The sequence below is a fragment of the Microcebus murinus genome, chromosome 26 (assembly GCF_040939455.1).
Source record: "Microcebus murinus isolate Inina chromosome 26, M.murinus_Inina_mat1.0, whole genome shotgun sequence".
In the NCBI taxonomy this organism is placed as follows: Eukaryota; Metazoa; Chordata; class Mammalia; order Primates; family Cheirogaleidae; genus Microcebus; species Microcebus murinus.
In genome coordinates, this window is record NC_134129.1 from 21,098,750 (window position 1) to 21,121,427 (window position 22,678).

Below are 22,678 nucleotides of genomic sequence, written 5' to 3' on the forward strand. Positions count from 1 at the left end.
CCAAAAACACAGGAAAACATAATAAATATGCACACTGAAAGTCACATGTGAAGATGAATATAGGCTGATACTTAAGTGGGATCACTAATGAATTCCACAGAAAACTGACCCTTTTCCTGATGCACTGAATGACAACAAAAATAAAAAATTCTCCAAGTGCAGTATAGGATGGAATTATACTTGTAGCCCTCTAGCTTTTGTCTCCATAGCTGACCTACAACTGATGCCAAAATGCCAACCCCTTGTCTAATGGACATTATTACTGGTTTGTCTAAATCATAATACAATTTAAACTGCTTAAGGTCTAAGTCAAAATAAACTGATGTTTCAATAAAAAATTATAGGCTTGAGTTCAGTGTTTTTCAAACTGTGAAGTGAAACCAAGATTTTATAAAAAGTGATAATACAGAGTAATCAAAGAGCATTGCATATAATTACAAATAAGATCTTTTTGTGAAAACTTTTATTTCAGTAATATATAATAAGCTATATTAGGTCACTAAGTATTAATAGGATTTCTTATATGTGTTGCCGTCAAAAAAGTTTAGAGCGGCCGGGCGCTGTGGCTCACGCCTGTAATCCTAGCTCTTGGGAGGCCGAGGCGGGCGGATTGCTCAAGGTCAGGAGTTCAAAACCAGCCTGAGCAAGAGCGAGACCCCGTCTCTACTATAAACAGAAAGAAATTAATTGGCCAACTGATATATATGAAAAATTAGCCGGGCATAGTGGCACATGCCTGTAGTCCCAGCTACTCGGGAGGCTGAGGCAGGAGGATCACTCGAGCCCAGGAGTTTGAGGTTGCTGTGAGCTAGGCTGACGCCACGGCACTCACTCTAGCCTGGACAACAAAGTGAGACTCTGTCTCAAAAAAAAAAAAAAAAAAAAAGTTTAGAGCCACTAACCTATTTCACGCAATGTAACGAAATTGAAGTAAACAAAGGAATAATTTCATCAGCTAAAAATTATTAGAAGTTTATTACAGGTTATAGTTAAAATATTGCTTCCTACTAAATTATTTTTCTATTGTCAAGTATCAAACTGCTTGTAAAAAGGCCAGAAACATCAGCAACAAAATACCAATCTGGCATCAATTATAGTGAGTTAAAAACTATACGACATTGGTCTATGTTAATAGATCATTGTAAAGTGAGACTTTTGGTCACATGATATAGATAAATAATTTGAGCAAATGTCTGAAGAACAAGAGCAAAATAACAGAAACACATGTGTTCTGTTTCAAACTGTCACCTGTTCACTTCATGTTCTATTCTCATGTCTATTAGTTCATAGTTTTCTATTCTACTTCCGAGTTGTGACAGCAAATTAAGCCTAAACTTATTCATCACAACAGCGGGTACAAACCTCCTAAAGTAGCACATTAACTACTAAAATTAAATGCATATTATTTAATAAGAATACTTTAAAAGTGAATTTCAATATAAAAATTAAAATCTTATCTGAAAAAAGTATATAAGTGAGTTCAGGTTTCTTTTTGCATTGAATTTCAGGTCTCTAAGCTCCCTTACTCCAATAACCCTAAAAGTCAAAATCCATGTGAGCTCCTCTGGAGCAGAAAGGAGAATTATACCTCTCTTTTAAAAGACTGTTTTTTTTAAAAAAAAATTATTAGTTTTTAAAAAATTTCTTCAAAATAACTAAAAATTCCTGTTGGCCTATCCCTGCCCGGATTGCTGCTGATGACGACAGCTGCTGTCACAACAACGTTCATTACTCCTAACTGTGACTGTCTGCTATGTGTAATCTTCAAAGTTACCCGAGAAAAGAGGTCTCGTTTTTTAGCGCCATCCTACGGGGGAGAAAACTAAGGCTCAGAGAAGCAAAGTAAACCGCCCAAGGTCAGACAGCTAGAAAGTGCTGGAGCCACAAAGCGAACCCAGGCCTGACTGGCGCGGAAGCCACGTGCTCCTGACCACACGCTGCTCCACCAAAGGGCTGCCCCGCAGAGAGAAGCGCGGCCTGCCACGCAGGACAGGCCGCAGACAGGAAGCCCTTCAGGACTTGACTACACTCCTGGAGAAGGAGGGCAGACAAGAACGGCCAAACCCTACCCGGATTTGAGCAAGCAGCGGCTGAAAGGTGCTGGCCTCCTGTTCTTTAATCACATTACTCTTCTAAAAATGGCAAAGCAACTGATGACTCTTACTTGCCATTATCCCTACCTTTTAGGCTCTTGGAAAAATGTGTGACAAAATGCAAACTAAACTTCAGTGGAAAATTTGCTTATAAATAAGAGAATAAATCCTATGGTCAATCTATTTAAATAAAAGTAAAAATGAGCTATATCCTTAGAATAATATAACTATAAAGCACTCCATATAAACTAATGTTATATATTTAATTCAAAACATCATTATAATAAAAAAAAAAGAATGAAATATATTTACCTCTTACTTGGAGAGGGTCTTGCTTACGTGGAGCTTTGAGTTCTGCACCTATGTTTTCTGCTGTAAAGTATATTAAAACAAGTTTACATTAAAAAGCTGCTTTCATACAAACCTATAAACTTAATTCACCAATGTATAAAAAAGATAGTATATCATAAGCTGTGCTGGATTTATCCTAAGAATGCAAGAGTAGTTAAATATTACAAAAGCTGCTTATTCCCCTCATTAACCAATTAAAGAAGAAGAACTATAGAATCATAGCAGGAGCTAAAGAAAAAGCATTTAATAAAATTCAACATTCATGCAAATCTCAAACCCTTTTAGAAAATTAGGACAGAAAGGAATTTCTACAAAGGGTAAAACAAACCTATAACATTGTATTCAATGGTGAACATTTAGATGCATCTTTTACAACAAGAAACAAAAACAAGAATGCAGTTAATTCTTCCACTTAAAAAAATTCTAGAGAGGCTAGTCTACGAGGAAAGCATGACTAGTAAGTGGTGCTGGGACAACTGTACAATTCTTCACCCACCAAAAACAACAACAACAAAAAAATTAAAAGGAATTTGGAATCTACCTCCCACCAAAAAACAAACAACAATTCCAGGTAGATTAATTATTTAAATGTTTAAACATTTACATGTCTCATAGTAGACAACAGGGAATATCTTAATGGTATAGAAAGATTTCTTGAACAAGATAACAAACGGTGCAAGGAAACTTGTATAAATTCTGCTGAATTAAAATTCAGAACATCTATTCATCAAAGAATCCCATAAAAGAAAGAGAAAAAAGAAGCCACAACTGGGAGAAGACATTCCTAACAATTAGAATTAACAAAGGAGTAGTATCATCACGAAAATAACAAGCAACTTATTAGAAAAAAATGGGCAGAAGGACAAACTTGTACACGGCTGAGCGAGGCAGCTCACACATTTAAGTGCCCCCGAAGGTAGAACTTGGGGAAGCCAAAGCAGTAGGACTGCTTGAGGCCAGGAGTTTGAGACCAGCCTGGTCAACCTAGTGAGACCTCATCTCTACAAAAAAGTTTTGAAGATTAGCCAGGTGTGGTCGTGCATGCCCGTAGTCCTGGCGACTCAGGAGACTGAGACAGGAGATCGTTCGAACCCGGTAGGAGTTCGAGGCGGCAGTGAGCTGTGGCTGTGCCACTGCACCCTAGCCTGGGTGACAGCGAGACTGTCCCTTACAGTATTAACCACAACAACAACAAAAACTTGCACGGAAAAGGAAATACAAATAACCTATAAACATATGAAAAGATGACTGCCTCATTACTGACAGAATCCAAATGAAATCACAAGATGCCATGTACAGCTACCGAGCTGGGAAAAATGAAAACGTGACAATGCATAATGTCGACAAGCAGAGTACGAGCGATGGAAATGCATGCACTGCTGGGGGAACACAGGCACTATTATTCGGTAAACAAGCTGACATGATCTAATATAATGTATGTCTGTGACCCACCAATTCTTCTAGGTCAATCTGTTTGGCCTTGAATAACCCCTGCACGAGGCACAAGGAGAGAGTAGATGAATGTTAAGAAAGCACTTTGTTCTGTTGTAACAAACCGGGAACAACTCAAATGCCCATCAGCAAGAAAGCAGACAAACAAACCCTGTTATATCCACACAACATTTCACACAGCCGTGAATGACAATATACATGACAACAGCTATCTTTCTCACAGCCCAACACCACTCCAGGCACTTTACATGTACCAATTCATTTAACTCACACCACAGCCCTGAACAGTACATGCTTTAATTACCTCCAAGAAAATTAATAAACCAGACACATACATCAATAGGCTAAATCCTAGCAACAAAATTTAATGAAAAAAGTTAATCACGAAATAATACCTATAATAAACTATCACAATAAAGTTCAAAAACAAGTAAAACTAAACAATTAGGGCTATACACATACATAATAAAGCTATTCCCCTTTTTTCACGTGAATACATAGGGCAAACGCAGATGTGAAGAGAATGTGATCAAGAAGGTAAAGTTCTTAGCTTGAACGGCAAATTCCAATGTACTGATTTTATTATGTTTTCTTACCTACATACACATTGCAATATTCTGTTGTATGTGTAAAATATTCTGTAATGAAAATCTTACCCTTAAAACATCTTCATTTGTATTTATATCCTCATTCAATCACATTTCAGAGTTTATCAATAATAGCTAACATTTACTAAGCATTTAACATGCCATGTGTTGTCCTATGTGCTTTATATGTATTACATCATTTAATCCTCACAACACTGCTGAGGTAAGGTAAGCAGTATTATCTTCATCTTATGAGGAAACTGAGGCACAGAGGGATTGCTATAACTTCCCCCAAAGACACACAGCCGGCATTTCCCTATTACGAGGAAACCGAGGCACAGCGAGGCTCTGTAGCTGCCCCCAAAGGGCGCACGGCTAGTGAACACGGAGGCACAGCCAGGATTGAACCCACGTCATTCTGATCACAGCATTTGATTTACGTGCAGGTGTTCACGTATTCCCACAGGAGGAAAGAGGGGAGGAGAAGCGGATCCTGGATCAGCAGCACAGGGACACCTGGAGCCGCCAGACAGGAGCAGTGTCTGTGAAGAGTGAGGGTGGGCAGTAGGCTGGGGAGGAAACGGGAGATGAAAGGAAAGCAGTGTTTGAACTCTCAAGAGGAGCTGGAGAGGAGAACGCAACCAAGAAAAGCGTTTTATACAGATGGAAATGACGCAGCCAGCAGGGAGGAAAGGTTGGTACAGCAGATTAAGAGGATAATCCCAAGAGCAAAGTCCTTGGGCAGATGAGATCCAGGATACGAGGGAAGTCTCTGAAAACACGTAATGAAACAAGAAATTAGCTGTGTTTCCACACACTTAGAAGTGCACTTAAATGACACAGAACACCACTGAGTCTGCCCACTTGGTTACGACACATGCGGACTTTTGCTATCTTATTGTCTACTTTCAGTTTACCATCTTTTTTCTTTGCTTTTATTTTACCTTTCCTGCCATGTGTTATACTGATAAAGTTTCCTATATTCTCCTCCTACCCCATTCCCCAACTGTAGGTTTGGAATTTATAAGATATTTCTACTGTTTAATTTTGCATACATACTTTCCTGTAAAACTTTCTAACCGTCTGGAAAGCCATTCAGTATCCCATTTTATCCGTTTCTTGTTCTTTCTTGTCTCTTTAACATCTAATCCCTTCTTTCGATCTGGTTTACTCTGAATTTAAAAAAATAAATACTTTAATAGTTTTTTTTAATGTGGGTATGACGGTTAGTAAATTATATTCATCTTTGTATGCATAATAATGCTCTTATTTCTGCCTTCACTCAAGAATGATTATTTAGGTCAGTGTAAAATTCTAGGGTAGCATTTATTTTTTCTCCTACTCTTTCATGGATATTATTGCAAATCACTCCCCACTTTGATTTCTGCATATTGTTACAGATAAAAAGTCTACTTAAAAAGAGCAACATTTGGACTGTAATAGCACTGAGTTCTCCTTGTCAGCTTTTAAGCTGAGTTGTTCCTTATTTTGGTTTTTAAATCTGTTGGTTCTCTACAAGGTATCTGGAGTGCATTTTTTACTTATCCTGCTTAGTACTTTTGATCTGAGGATTCCTGTTTTTCTCAAATCCTGAACAATTCTTATCCATTATCTTTTTATATAATGCTTCTTCTCCAATTCTCTATTTTCTCTCTGCAATGCCTATTAAAGATAGGCTAGAGCTTCATGCCTCTTAGATACTCATTTTTCTGAAACTCTTTTTGCCTTCCTATGTGCCTTCAGAGTGAATTTCAATTTACTAATTCTCCAACTATGACTTTTTAGTCTACTAAATTTTTACTTTAGAGACCACACTTTCTAAGATTTCCAGTTACCTCCCTTTAGTATTTACTCATTCTGGTTTAATTCTGCCAGTTTGTGTTTCTAAACTTCTTGTTCTTTTTAATGAACATGAGTCCTTCATTTATCCTTTTCAGGATATTTAACTTATTTTAAGCAATTCAGGCTGTTGTTTTAATTTCATCTGGAGTTAATTCGTATTTGTTGACTGTGTTGGCTTTCTTAGCATTAGGACTCTTTATGTGTTTTTAGATTTTGGAATTTGTAACCTTATTCTGAATAAGATACAGCATTTCACTCTCCTCCTCATGCTCTTGTGCTGAGAGCTCAATATGATCCCTCAGTCCAGATCTCATATTGCCAGTTCAAAACTCCTACCCCTCTCTCTAGTCCCCAAGATAGCAAACGGCAGGTTCAGCTGCTGGTCTTCCTCTTGCCTCCCTATGCCTACAGTTTCCTATATATTAAAAAAAAAAAAAAAACCTCAGGTAGCAACTGGAATTGACTATTTTCAGCTTTCTTGCATGGGAGTGGATGGGGAAGTTCAAATAGTGAGGCTGACTCCAGGACCTGGCTATTCAAACCTGGCTATTCAAACAGCACTTGTTACCCCAAACAAGCCATACTCCTGGCTGCCACTACCTGCTCACAGACCCAGAGCATGAATGCTTCTGTTCTGTTTCTTGGATACAGCATGTCTCTTTTTTTTTTCTAGCCCAGATTTAAAAAGAAAACTGCCCTAGTCTTCTCTGAGAAACGCCGTCTTCTGTTTTCTCCTTTTATATTTGATCTCTCTCTCTCCAAAGACTGCGAAGTAGAACAGATGCCCCAAAGCATGTCTTCACAATGCCATCTTGATCAAAAGTTCTGCCTATCCACTGACTTACCTTCTTTCAAGGCTTATATGAACCAATTAAATGCCAACAGACTAAGCACTAACAAAAGCAAAACTCTCTTTGAAATAAAAGCAAAAAAAAAAAAAAAAATTACATGTAACTTTTAGTATATTTCTTAACAATTATCTTTCAGTGAAAACTACTGGGAAAATGACTAAATTTGGTACATTATATTTCGATACTTAAAGAATGTTCAGAAAATCTAAAAAGCCTTTAACTATGAACCAAATCCTAAGCAGGTTATGATGGCATAGTGTATCACTTCTATTTAATTAAAAACAACAGCTTGTAATGTTTGACACTGAAGAGTTAAATGATTATTACGATTTTATTTTTGTCTAGCTACACAACAAGCAATTCTAAAGCATCTTTATCCATAGAATCTATGTGTCAATTTCTTAAAATCTGGCTTGGGGGAACAGCAGGGCAGAGAACAGCAAAGCGAAAGGGGTGGAGTAATAAGTTCTCAACGCTCAGCGCCTGAACAACTGAAACCTACTGTCAGAATTTCAGGAACAACCTCCCTTTCCACAATGATCAAAGTCATTACCCAACCAAATCACATAAAATGAGTTGCCCTAAGACAGATATTTCTGGATACTTTTCTCACTACAAGGTATCTAGATGTTACTAAATATGAAGTGTTAGAAAGCACAAACAGGAATGCTAATAAATGGCTCAAGCATGTGTAAATACTTATTTATTTTGCACACCACCACCTTAATAAACTCACACTGCATTAATGGAGTAAAATCTTTATGATTTCAGTAAGTAACCAGACATTCCATCTATGAATATCTCCAGACATTTGTTTTAAGCTCAAACCCTGGCTGTTTGCCACACATCTGCTGTCATTACCAAAATTAAAACTAATTTTACTAAAATTTAAAACACCTGAATGCTACTTAAAAACTTAAGGATTCCTTAGCAAGCCTCTGCTTCTTAATGAGCTGTTCCTTGCTTTATCATGTGATTTGAATTATTCAAAACTCAATCTCAAACCATTAAATATACAAATTATCTTTCAATCAAGCAATTACTGGCTGTCTATCTGATGGCTAACAAGGTCTAATTTGGCCTAAGCAAATTCTGAAAAATCGAGCCCAAAATAAACCTGTCAAAAATAAACAATGTATTTCTACTATAAGAAAATAAACTAACATTTTTATTCCAGTCAGCAGACAAAAAGAAACACAGTCATGGATTTTAATTTCAAAGATTCTATATAGTGGAACCAACATTAAATATTTTTGCCTGGGTCTATGGTCACCTCAGAAGAGTATTATAAACACATTTTACCCTTAATTATATTATTATTATCACTGGTTTCTTTCCTCTTTATTATGATCTAATAAACATGCTTATTTTCCAGAACTTAGGGACTCATTACACTTCTCCCTCCTTTACCCCGTCAGGCCAACCTCTCCATCAGCATTCACCCCAGCGGCCCTCCATCACCACAGGACAAAGAGAAGACACTGGCTGAAACTGCACAGTTAAGCCCAACGGGGGGAGGCGGCTTAGGAAAAAAGAATGGAAAACAAGCATCATTAACATGAATACAGGCTTCTCAAGGAATCTCTAAATTCTTCCCCTGTGAAAGACATCCGACTAAATGAAAGACAGTCTTGCTATTTTTTAATATTTTTTGTAGAGATGGGGGTCTCACTATGCTGCCCAGGCTGGTCTCAAATTCCAGGCCTCAAGAGCTCCTCCTTGCCTTGGCCTCCCAAACTGCTGGGATGATAGGCTGAGCCACCAAGCCCAGCCTTGAAATGTTTATTATTCTTCAAACACTCGCCTGTCCCTGTGTACTGCTTGGTTTTTCTCCAGCTACTCCTTCTCAAGTCTCTTTTGCTCCCCTTCTTCCACCTGTCCCTTACTCACTTGGGGGATTTTATGCTAGAAAATCCTATTTCCTCACTTTAACACTCTTCCTGCACTGTCTCAAAACACACCGACGGCTTCAGTTACCATCTGTGTGCTGCCAAAAACCCCTAAAGCTTTGGCTCCAGGTTAGAACTCTGCGCATCCACTTATCTGCAAATATTGATTAAGCCCCCACTATGAGCAAATTACTGCTGTAGGCAATGAAGTTAATGCTATCACAGAGCTTGCAAACAAGCGGGGGATGAAGGAATAAATATCAAAAATATCAATCAGGAGTAAGTGCTACCTATGCAGAGAACTAAATTAGGGTGATAGTAAAGACTGAATGCGTGGCTACTTTACACTGAGTGATTTAAAAATGCTTCTGCAGAGATGACATTTAAACTAAGACAAGGATGACCAGAAGGGGTCAGCCACGTAAGGAAGTGCACCTTGAAAAGAGAAAGCAACTAGAGCCAAGGCCCTGTAACAAGAATAAGCTTGGGATTTTCTAAGAACCAAAAAGAGATTGCTTCCGCTGAAACATAATGAGCAAGTGACAGAGTAGAAGGAAATGGAGAGGAATATAGGGGCTACATCAGCTAAGAAGGACTTTGAGAGCCAGGATAATGGATTTTTATTTTCTTCTAGCAGTCTAGACTTTGTTCTGTGGGTAAATGGAAGCCAATGAAGAGTTTGTTTTTTTTTTGAGACAGAGTCTGGCTTTGTTGCCCAGGCTAGAGTGAGTGCCGTGGCGTCAGCCTAGCTCACAGCAACCTCAAACTCCTGGGCTCGAGTGATCCTTCTGCCTCAGCCTCCCAAGTAGCTGGGACTACAGGCATGCACCACCATGCCCGGCTAATTTTTTTTTTATATATATATATATCAGTTGGCCAATTAATTTCTTTCTATTTATAGTAGAGACGGGGTCTCGCTCTTGCTCAGGCTGGTTTCGAACTCCTGACCTTGAGCAATCCGCCCGCCTCGGCCTCCCAAGAGCTAGGATTACAGGCGTGAGCCACAGCGCCCGGCCTCAATGAAGAGTTTTAATTAAGAAAGTGACATCTGTTTTTAAAAAGACCACACTGGCTATTTGGAAAATGCATTACAGGAGGACAAGAGTGGAAGCAAGGATGCCATGGAGAGAGGAGCCGACCGCAGTCACCTAGTCTAGAGCTAGGAGATGACGCCTGGCAGGAGGACAGCAGGTATGTTAACATGTTTAACACCTTAACAGACTGGCAGACTCACTGGACACCCAACCGCCAACTGGCCACTATGTCAACTTTTAAGATACTTCACAGGCACCTACAATTCAGATGTCTAAAACCAAACCATCATCTAATTAAAATATGCTCTAGCTTTGGTACTCCTAATTTTAGAAACCAATGAAATCGTCTACACAATTGGCCAATCCAGTAACCAACCATTCACTGTCCTTTACTCAACCCTCTCCTTCTGCCCCCAAATGCAATTGCTAAGTCCTAATTATTCAGCTCTTTGATCTCTTAAATTCATCTATTCCTTTAAAAAAAGCATTAACATTACCCTAGTCTAGACTCTCATTTGTATTACAGCTTTCAGTCTCTCTCCTTTGCAATCTGTCTGCCAGTTTGCAACTAGTTATCTTTATAAAATCTTAAATCTGATCAAATATTCCCCTACTTCTAATATTCCAATTATTCCCCCTACCTACAAAACAAAGTCCAAACTCCTGAACAAGAGCTTGATCTGACAACTGCTTACCTCTCGAATTCTGCTTGTACTGTCGACACTACCAACCCCACCACCAGGCCCTCTACTCACCTGTCCGGGCCATTCTACCTCCTTTCTGCACCTCTCACCACACCACCACCTACTTTCTTTCTTGTCTCTAATGAGGTGTCATTTCCTTATGGAAATCTTTCCTAACCACTCAAGACTGAGTTAAATGCCCCATCCCACGTGCTCCTGTGGCACTGTGAGTTTCCCCTGCCCAGGACAGGTGTCCCTCAGCGTCTGCGGGAGACCGCTTCCGGGACCTCCCTGCGGACACCACAATCTACCGATGCCCAAGCCCCTTATATAAAATGGTACGGTATTTGCACATGACCTGCCCACACCTTCTCATATCCTTAAATCACATCTAGATTCCTTATAACATCTAATACAATGTAACTACCATGTTTCCCCCAAAATAAGCCCTACCCATAAAATCAGCCCTAGCAGGATTTCTAAGCATTTGTGTAATAGAAGCCCCGCCCCGAAAATAAGCCCTAGTGACGGGCGTGGCTACACAGAGCATCTGCACAACCCATGCGTGTCATCGCGGAGCGGGAAAGAAGACCAGCAGCCCTTCCCATCTGCCCCATCATGACAGCTACTATCCCAGAAGTAACCGGAAAGGTGCGGGCAGCCCCACCAACAAGCTCGGCTCCCCCGTCAGGTCCCGGCCACCCTGTGCGTGCTGCAAGCTGAGGCTTTGAGGGGAAAATAACACATGCCCTGAAAATAATCCCTAGGGTGTCTTCTTGAGGAAAAATAAATATAAGACCCTGTCTTATTTTCAGGGAAACACGGTACTATGTAAATAGTTATTATGCCATATTGTTTAGGGAATGATGACAAGAAAAAAGTCTGTACATATTCAGTACAGACGCAACCATCCATTTTTTTCTCCCAAATATTTTTTGATCCTCAGTTGGTTGGATCCACACAGGCAGAACCCATGGATGTGGAGGGCTGACTGCCTTTACAGTTTGTTTCATTTTCTGCTTTAGTAAAAAAGAGAATATAACCCAGAGTCCTTCTCATTTGTTGCCATGTAAGTGCCCAATAAATACTTCTTGAGTAAATTAATGAATAGAGGACTTCCTTTAATGCTCCTTTTAATATATCTTGAACAAAATCTTTTTAAATGCATTGCTAATCTAGCAAAACATAATCAAAAGAGGGTAAAAACGAAGTGAAAGCAGAACCTCTACAGAATAAATGGGTACATCAAAGCCAAATTTCCTCCTAATGATTTCTGTGGAAGCTTGTATTCTTCGAGCTTATTTCTACCTGCACAGCTACAAGGGGCATGGAAGACCAGAGAGTATGACTAGGTTCTGCTCAAAAGGGGGAGTCTAACAGGAGACACCCAGGTAAAAAGCTATCCACGTGGTGTAACTGTGAACTAGAAACATAATACACAGAAAGGCACAGCAAGGAAACAGGCCTGTCTCTACTTTGATGCTAAGAGGTAGGGAAGAGCAAATACTCCCGTGAAAATCCTAAGGACAGGTCGACCCTCACAGATAAGTACAGTCTGAACTCACAATGTGAATTTAAAGCAGAAAATTTAATCCAGTCCCAAGTTGTGTCCTTAGCAGCTTACAGAAGCAAAAGCAAACCCTTCTAGGCATGAAACCACTTTCAATCCAGATAAACATCAAACAGTTTCAAGATACAAAAACTGCATAGAAAATGAACAACTCGCAGTTATAAAACACATACAGCACCATGAATAAGGGCAAGAAAGGGAAGAAAAGTATAATATAGTAAGAACCAAAAAGATTTTAGATAGAATTTTCAGTTACAAAATATAAAATAGCTAGCTATGTTTCATGTGTCTTAAGCAATAAAAGGGAAGTTTGAAAATATAAGGAATAAGAGACCAACCAAAGTGAAAATCAACTTCTAGAAATGAAAAATACAATCACCGAAATTAAAAACCCAACATAAATAAACTGGCAGATGAGAGGCAACTAAAGAGGAAATTAGTGAACTAGGCAGACCTGAGGAAGTAATCCAGAATATAGGTCGGAAAGATAAAGAAATAGAAAATATAATAGAGAAGTTTAAAGACATGGAAAACAAAATAAGATCTAACATATGTCTAACTGTAGTTCCAGAAGGAGATAATAGAGAAATGGAAAGAGATGATATCCAAAGAAAGTGATAGAATTCCAGAATTGCAGGAAAATATCAATCCTAAGATCCAGGAAGCCCAACAAATCTCAAGCTGAATAAATACAAAGAAATACATACTCAGTCACTTCATAGTAAAACTGCCATTTATACCAAAGAAAAAGATTTTAAAAATAAAGTTAATCAAATTTTAAAAGAGCAGTCAAGAGGAAAAAATATGACAACAAAAGCATGATACCTGACTTCTCAACAGCAACAGTGGAAGCCAAAAGACACTGGAATAACATCATAAATGTGTCTTTACCACAAAAAGATCCTCACCTAAAGGAACTTCAACAGGATGCACATCACACAGAAAGATTAGAGACATAAGAGGTGGTTAACAAAGACTGTAGATAAACCTAAACAAACAATAATGTATATTTTATAGAAGGGAAAGAACAAAATAGATACAAAGTACCTGCCAACAAATAACACGTAAGTTGGAAGGAGGTGATCAGAGTTAAAACATTCTAAGTTCTTTGTATTTTTCAGAAGGAAAGTAAACTTATCAATTACCTTTAGACTTTAAAGTACAGACACCATGTCAAATTTCCAAATGTGCGTGTGTGAGAGAGAGAGAGAGGGGGGGGAGGGGGGAGGGAGGGAGAGAGGGAGAGAGAGGGAGAGGGGATGATGAAATGAGGGGAAAAGAATTTAAAGGCAAAAAAGGAATTTAAAAAAAAAAGGAAAAGGAAACATATGATAAAATGGTAGAAATATGCCCAAACATATCAGTGATTATAGTAAATGTAAATGGCCTAAACTTCCAGTTAAAAGACAAAGATTTGTCACACTAGCACAAAAAAAGTTAAAGTGAAAAGATGGGGAAAATTACACCATGCAAATACTAACCAAAAAATTTTGTTGGAGATGTCTCTAAAGAAAAAGAGCTGCTACATAATGATAACAGAGACAATTCATCAGTGTCATATGTGACAAAGCCTCAAAATGTAAAAAGGAAAAATTTACAGAACCCTAAGAAAAGACCACCAAGACATCAAATCTCCCGTCGGAGTGTGACACTCCAATATCTCTTTTGGTAATAATAAATTTAAGAAACAGGATACAGACCTGTACAGCAAAACTAAAAACTGGAATTACATGTATAAACATTGCACCCAGCAATGGAAAATACATGTTATTTTCAAGCACACAATGGCCATTTAGAAAAACTTACCAAGCAAAAAACCAAAAAAGTTGCACTCAAATTTCAAGACTGATTCATACAGACCACATTCTGTAAAATACAATTAAATGTAATACAAAAAGATAACTAGAAAAATTCCATCCATCTGGAAATGTAAAATCATATTTTAACAACCAAAAAGTCAAAGAAGAATCAGAATGGAAATGAGAATACACTCAGAACCACTCTAGGCGGTCAAGGCAGGAGGATCACTTGAGCTCAGGAGTTTGAGAACAGCCTGTGCTACAGCAAGACCCCGTCTCCACTAAAAACAGAAACAATTAACCAGGCGTGGTGGTGGGCACCTGTAGTCCCAGCTCTCTGGGAGGCTGAGGCAAGAGGATCCCTTAAGCCCAGGAGTTTGAGGGTGCTGCATGCTAGGCTGACGTCACTGTACTCTAATGGCCTGCGCAACAAAATGAGACTGCCTCAAAAAATAAAAATTGAAAACTACAAATAAATAAAAATGCTACCTATCAAAACTTGTGGGATGTATTCAAAAACCTATGGAAATAAGTGCTCTGGGATTTTAAAAAAATTTTTAAAAAAAACTTGTGGGATATGTTATGGCTGAAATGTTTACTTCAGAAAGGAAAGAAGGCTCAGTGTTAATGAGCAATCTGACAGTTAATAAAAGGACAGAACTTCATCTTGCTCACTCTTGAGAGAAAAAAAAAAAAAAAGGACAGAACAAACACAAAAAGGCTATAATTAGAGGGAAAATTAATAAAATAGGAAACATACAATATAATGGTTCAAAGTAGACAAAATACTTGGAAATATAATAAAAGACAAAGCTTTGGCAAGATCAAGCAAGAAAATAAAACAAATATTATTAGGATGCAAAAAAAAAAAAAAACCCAAATATGCTATAGAGAGAGTAATATTATGACCTTTTTGCCAATAAATTAAAAATTTAGTTTAAGTGAATAAATTCCTAGAAAAAAAAGACAGAATTACCAAAACTGAGTCATAAATAGTAAAATTAAAGAAATTAAATCAACAGTTTAATAGCTCCCACCCACAAAGAAAACATCAATTCAGAAAGTTTCACAAGTTCTATCAAACATTCCAGGAATAAACAATTTTATACCAACTATTGCGGTATACAGAAAAAAATGATTTTAAAAATGTATACCTACCTGTTTCATTAAATGGTGGTACTTTTTCTACTCTGAGAGACTGTGATCCTTCTCCTTTCTGAACGTTTGTGGAATACAATTTTACTTGACTCAGTATACAAACACATGGAGGACTATACGAAACCATGTTCGAAAAGCTTCCGAATGTCACTGAATTCTGCCATTCTAGAAGAAAAAAAAAATTTAATTTCAAATGAATGCCCAGATGCACAGCTGCCAAGTCACCCCCTCCACTGAAGGTGTTTCACTGACCCCTAGATCATGACAGGAACTACACTTAGTAAAGCAAAAATAAGGACGATATTCCTATTTTCTCTAATTTGTACATTTATTTATATGAAAACTTTTAAAAATATGAAAAGTCAAATAAAACATTCACATTACTCAGCTGTTCTTAAAGGTGTCTGGCACATTAATAGAAACACATTATTTTGTATGCTGATTGCTGCTAATAAAAAAAAAAAAAAAAGTTGGGATATTACCTTTCAGAATAGAGGACTCTGGAAGGGCAGACCAGGAGGGCTACCTACCCAAAACGATCTGGTGTCCTCCTTCCACTAGCTAGTGCTTCATTCCGCTTTCATTTCACAATCAATAAGTGAATTATATTAATCAGTCATTCATACTGTCACTGATTTTATAAATCAGATAATTAGATCAACATTTGGTGAGATGCCCCAGTATATGGGGATTTTAATTGAGGGGAGAACAGAAGACTAATTACAAAGCACTCCAGCTGCTGCGTCTGGAATGACTGTGGGCTTGGGAGGCTCAAACACAGAAGGAAAACACATTCCAAAACGGCACTCAAGTGGCAGAAAAGCAGATCTGTCTCCACTCTCGTGGTGGCCCTTTTTCTCTTTTCTTCTAGACTGTGAGTACTGAGAAGTCCCCTTTCTGAAAGAACTTGGGAAACACTGTCTAGATATAATGCACACAGCTTCTAAAGTTTTAGGTGAAATAATAAAATTATGTCATTACGGACAGTCAAGTTTTTGCAAGACTTAGGGGGCTGAGCATTTAAGGGGAAACTTTTCTAACTGCTTAACAATAATCTTTCAAAAATGTTAATTTGTATATGTGCATGTAAAGATACATGTGCTCTGAAATAAAGAAAAATCTTTTCTCAATGGCTCAGAGAATTCATTAGGAACATAAGTTACTGTGAATTGTTAAAGACAAGCTGAAGAGTTTGAGGAACATAAGAGAACATTAAGTATTCACTCAAGTTTCAGGCTTGGAACTTCTTTTCTTAAAAACTTCCTGATGTCAACATACCTTAATTTATTTGGCAAATTGTTGGGAGGCCTAGTACGTTTTTGATCATTTTTGTCTATTTCTTAAAGGCTGAATAAAGCAAGTAAAACAACGGATTTCTGCACATTAAAATATGCAGACTACTAGCAAAATTAATTAGGGAAGCAAGGGTTAAAAGTAGATTCTTCTGAGAAACTCACACTTGAGAAAAAGCATCTTCTTGACCATAGACTGGTGTTCTGACTTTTCAGCCCTATTCAAAGTACCTTTTGTAATTATTACCTAACAAGACGACATGTCCCTAACACTTTTTTCCACATACTGATGAAATACTTTGAGAGTTTGTGCTAAAATGTTTAAAGAGAGATTACTCCACAGTCTAAAAGTCTAAAAATTTTATATTTGTCCAGTTTCTATGCGAAGAGATCCAAAGAAGGTCCTCACTCTGTTATTGACTGACATGTCTTTTAAGTCTCTTTAAGCTACAGAATGTCTTTATTTTTTTTTTTTTTAACTGCAATTTTTATGTCGAAAACACCATGTTGTTTGTCCTGAATTTGTGTCCTGGTAGCTTCCCCCTGCCTGATTTCTGCTGACTGAATTCCCACGATGTTGTTTAACCCATTCTTCTATACGCTCCGTAAATCAATGGATATAAAGGCTTTATCCAAATTCAATTTCTTTTTCTGAGGACAACGCTACTCGTTAAGTGGTGACAAGCTCCTTCATCAGTAATCACACGATACCTGGTTGTCGCTTTATTTGTGGTGATGACGGCTACCCTTGTTCAACGCCTTAGAATTGTTTTTTCACTAGGTGGTAACAAAATGGCAATATTCTAATTTTATCCCTCCTTCATTTATTAGAGTACTTCTACAAAGGGAAAATCCCCTTCATTTATTTGGTCACCCCGAAGGACAGTTCATGCAGGAAAGTTAGGCTAAATGCTTCTCCCCCACCCCCCCCTTTTTTTTTAACAATTCTCAAAATACTAAGTTGATTACCCACCATCCTGCAGTGGTTACACATTTTTGTGTATCATTACAATTTCACAGATTTAAACATTATTCGATATATTCAATCCATTTTTGTCTTATCTTGATTAATGCTCAAACTGTCCCACTTGGGGCCAGTAGAGGTCTCTTCAAATTGTCTCCTAAGTCCTTTTGACATTATTCTACTTATCTTTGAACTTCCTTGTTAGGTGTTTTAAGAAGTCCTTAATTTTTAACTTCATTGGAATTTCAGGTATCAGCAATTTTATTAATTAGCACCACGCTCTAACCAACTGAGCTAACCAGTCACTCACGTCAGCAACTTTAAAAGTACACATTTGGCATTAATACAGGATCGAAAACTGCACATATACTACATTACCACCTTTAACACTTTATATTTTAAAAACAATACTGGACCACATCTGGCTCAATAATACAAATATAATATCTAACGCACAGCACTAGAAACATAACTGTTCATTAAAGAATTATTGAATTTGTTAATTCTGATAAGCAAAAAGATAGTAAAAAAAAAAAATATATTACCCACCATTATACCCTTTCTTCACGGTGATTTCTAAAGTAATCTACAGACGGAAGATTAGTCTTTACTTTAGCACTTACCGTTCTACCAGCCTGACCAAGAACTTTCTTGCCACTGTATGTAAAGGGCTGTTTCTTCATCAAGAATGCAGAGCTACTGGTACTATATCCTATCATCCGTCTAGCCAAACAACCACACTTCTCTGTTTTTATTTTACTGATATCACACCTGTAGCTCTGAATTACCAATGCTACTGATCCCCACTTGTCCTCTCTCCAAGCTGGACTGTCACCTACTACTTACTCTGGCTTTCAGAGAAAATCCGGCGCTTTTTTTAGACTACGAACAACAAAAAAGAAACTCCTTTTCTTTCAATGCAAACTGAAAATCCAGTCTACTGTATGTGTTGCTTCTGCAACAATTAAAAACAAAGAAAAAGATTTCTTCCAGTGTGAATTTATTTGCGGCTAGTTTCAGGACAAGCTTGGGGCCTAGGTCTTACAGTCTAGGTCTTTAAGTAAGGTCTCCTTACTTAAAAGACTATTTCAGCAGTTTTTCCCAAAAATCAAGTAACTGTTACACTTATTTTTTAAAAAGTTACTGTGAATTTGAAATACACAATAATACAGAATGCAAAGACAATTATCCTTCATGGTATCACCTATCACGAGACAAACCAGAAACAACTTAAAGGTCCCCTAATAGAAGAATGATTAAGTTATGGCGGGTCCCCGTATTTTTATTATGTATTCATTAAAAAATTTTCATAACAAGGAAAAATACTCATGTTATAATGATGCATGAATAAAAGTAGGAGATTAATACAGTATGATTTCAACTATTAAAAATGTGACTGGTGAAATATCTGGATTATTTATAATTTTTTTATATATTTTAACTTTATACCTTATACTCTTCTCTATTAAAAAATGCCTACAACTCCAGGCACCGTGGCGCATGCCTGTAGTCCCAGCTACTCAGGAGGCTGAGGCAGGAGGATCACTTGAGCCCAGGAGTTTGAGGTTGCTGTGAGCTATGACAGTCCCACTGCACTCCAGCCAGGGTGACAGAGCAAGACCCTGTCTCGAATGAATGAATTAATTAATTAATACATGCCTACAATAAAAACAGAAACTAAAACTATATCCATTGATAAATTACCTGGGACTTCATCAAGGTCTTATTAACATCATTAGCACAACTTGTAATATAGTCTAATATTAATACATTAACTATTTCTACTTTATTTTAATCCTTTGAGCTAGCCAAAACTGCAGGAAAGTCTCTTAACTCAAATCATCTAGCAAACAACTCAAAATTAGATACATGGCTCTCATATTTCTTCTGGGCAGTGGTGTTCTAGAATATCTTCCTTTTTTGCCCTTAAAAGTGTTTCTCATTTTTAAGTATTCAAGCAATCCTTCAAGGTTTCTTCTTCTCCTTATTCTTTGTAAGTTTTTCCCAGGCACACAGCTATTTAAACTAAACTGTATTTCTTGACACAGAAAAACATCAAAACACATGATTTCCTTCCCTCCAAAAATTCTTCAAATAGTCTTTTCTTCTTACATGCATCCAACTTATTTTTCTAAATAATTTTTAAATTTCACATTATGGTTGGCCCTTCAAAAAATATTTCAGTATTATTGAAACAAAATTTTCACAAACAGGTTATTTTTAAATCCTACTGTTTTTTAAGTATGAAAACATTTTAATGTTTTTGTAGTAATAAACGTCCCAAAGAACTTTACGAAGTCATTCTGACTAGTGAGATAGGTAATTATCTGTGTTTCACAGACAGCTGAGACAAAGAGTATATGATTTTCAACATGATGACAACTACAGAAAATAGAGACTACAAATTACACTATTTCGACTCCTTTTTATCAACACTTAAAGAAGGGCAGTTTAGGTTAAATTTAACAGCCACTTCAATTTCAGTGTAAGAATGCCGAAATTGCTTAGTCAATAGAAGCAATTATGTCAGAAACTTAACTTGAGGATTTCTGGAGTATGGTAAAAGCAGATGACTCATTTTGTTTATAAGGGGATCAGGTAGGTGTACTGTCGATATGGGAAAACTCAACTTATGCTTTTTTACATTGCTATCAGAAAGCCCTGAGAACAGTGCTGTTAAAAATTAATCCGTTTGAAATTTTAAGAGCCAGTTTTTACACTTATTGCAAATTCGATTTTACTCTATTTGCACCGCACAGTAGTTACCATAGCTTATATGCTACAAAAAAAAAAAAAGAATCTTGAATGGCTGCAACTTCCGACTTCTACTGGGAGGTCACGAACACGCTACAAGTTTTTTAAAAACACGAATTTCTGAGAAATGTTCTTTAACATTTCTGTAAACATTCTCTGCACCGAGAAAGAACCAGAGTTAAAAACTAAGGGTAGATTTAACTCTTGCCTCCTCGGGATTAGGACTCCAATGTTGGTCTGGAAACTCCAAGAAATCTGAAATTTGAATCAGGAAGAAGAATGCTGACGGGAGAGGGATGAAAATTCTAGACAACTACCTTTTTTCTAGGTCACACTGGCAGTTGACACCTTCTCAACTAAAAGGAAACTCAAGAGCTCTTTTGTTTTCCGGCCCCAAACTGGTCCAAGATGTAAAAATGATGAGAAAGGGAAGCATCCCCTCTTTCCCTTTAGGAAATTTAAGGAAACAAGTTGGGAGGATGAGGGGAAAAAAAAAAAAAAACGAGCAGGGGCCAGGAAATCTCGACCAAAACAGATCAATGAAGGGGAGTCGGTGAGCGCAGAAACCTGGCGGCGTCCGCAGCTTCTCCCCCGCCCGCCCAGGTGAGTCCCCGCCGGACGCGGCGACGCGCAGGTAACACCTGGGTGCCAGGTGGGCGGCTCCGGGGCTGCAGGTAACACCTGGGTGCCAGGTGGGCGCCCGCGGGAGACCCCCACAAGCCCGCGGGGGGCCGTGTCGGGGGAGAGACCTGCAAGGACCGGGCAGGACGGGCCGCAGAGGCCCGAAAGGAGGTTCGCGGGATCAGCAAGGGCAAGCGGACGAGCCTCCCCGGGCCCGCCTCAGCCCCCCGGTGCCGGCGACCGGCGCGGACACTCACCGCGGCGGTCCCCGGCGGCCCTGCAGCGCACACGGAGCCGGCACAGCGAGGCCCAGCCGCCTCTGTGGGTCGCGGCGGCGGCGGCGGCCAAGCCCGGCCACATCCTGGCGGGGCAGAGGCCCCCACTCGAGCGCCGCCTCCTGCCTCCGCGCCGCTCCCGACACCAGCTGACTCCATAGACCGGGCCCCGGCGAGAGTAGCTGCCTGCGCCGCCGCCGGCGGCCTCCGCGACCCGGAAACGGCGACGTCACTCCTCAGCGCCGCCTGCGGGGGCGGGGAGCGGAAATGACGCCGCCACGCGCCGCGCCCGGATAGCGAGATCCCGCCGCCCGCGGGGTGGGCACCGGGGTGACGTCACGCGCCGCGCCCGGACAGCGGGATCCCGCCGCCGGCGGGGTGGGCAGCGGGGTGACGTCACGCGCCGCGCCCGGACAGCGAGATCCCGTCGCCAGCGGAAATGGCGTAACGTGCTGAGCCGGAAGAGCGAGATCCTGCCGCCCCTGCCAGAGCCGGAGCTGCACAGGGAGGGCGTGGCTGTGATGGAGTCCGTTGTCGTCCTGTCTGCTCTGGCACTTAGGCCCTTTGCGCTTGCTTGGAAGTCACAGCGTCGCCTGTGTGCGTGCGCCGGAGCAGGGCAGCCCTGGGGGACGCGACAGCCTCTACATGGGCTGTGCCCACCTTCCTTCTTCCGGCCGCGAGGCCGGCGATGGGGGACCGGTGGGAGGAAGGACGCGGGTCTCCTGAGCCGCCCGCCCGCAGCCTTCCCGGGTAGTCCCCAGCGGAGGCGAGAGCCCTCAGTGCCCTCCGAACCGCCATCTGTCTCGGTGACGCCGTCCTGGTCACACCTCTGTGTGGCCAGGACCGCGAAGGCAAGTCCACACTGTGAAATCAAGGACTTGCCCACTCATCCCTCAACGTCAGATTCTCCTCTGTATTATGGTCAAATAAGAGGTTTTGGTGTTTTTGTTTTTTTTTTTTTTGAGACATAAGTCTCACTTTGTTGCCCAGGCTAGAGTGAGTGCTGTGGCATCAGCCTAGCTCACAGCAACCTCACACTCTTGGCCTCAAGCGATCCTCCTGCCTCAGCCTCCCGAGTAGCATGAGCCACCATGCCCGGCTAATTTTTTCTATATATATTTTTAGTTGGCCAATTAATTTCTTTCTATTTTTAGTAGAGACGGGGGTCTCGCTCTTGCTCAGGCTGGTTTCGAACTCCTGACCCTGAGTGATCCTCCAGCCTTGGCCTCCCAGAGTGCCAGGATTACGGGCGTGAGCCACCGCGCCCGGCCTCAGAGGTGTTTTAATGTTCAGGATAATGTCAGGGTAAAGGGAGGTGTGGAGACTGGGACAGTCTGGTCCCGGGGAGAGAGAACCCGGAGCAATACACGGACCTGGATGGCTAGATGGTCCAGGCGTCCTCCAACTATGGCCTGAAAATTGAAAGAAAAGAACACCACGGTCTCTGCAGAAAACCTTCATCT

At 39.7% G+C, this 22,678-nt stretch overlaps 1 protein-coding gene across 2 annotated transcripts in view; it reads right to left on the reverse strand.

The window, feature by feature from the left end:
• The window catches only part of SLC30A9 (solute carrier family 30 member 9), a 59,897-nt gene extending 38,431 nt beyond the window's left edge, over positions 1-21,466 (reverse strand). Inside the window, exons 1-3 of one of the 2 annotated variants that reach the window (XM_075997849.1) lie at positions 21,198-21,466; positions 15,310-15,474; positions 2,406-2,465 (exon numbers count right to left, since the gene is read on the reverse strand). In XM_075997849.1, coding sequence (XP_075853964.1) covers positions 2,406-2,465; positions 15,310-15,474; positions 21,198-21,300 — 328 coding nt within the window. In that variant the 5' untranslated portion in view covers positions 21,301-21,466. The remainder of the gene's footprint in view (positions 1-2,405; positions 2,466-15,309; positions 15,475-21,197) is intronic. The other variant, XM_020284620.2, reaches the window with a different exon arrangement.
• Between the last annotated feature and the right edge of the window lie 1,212 nt (positions 21,467-22,678).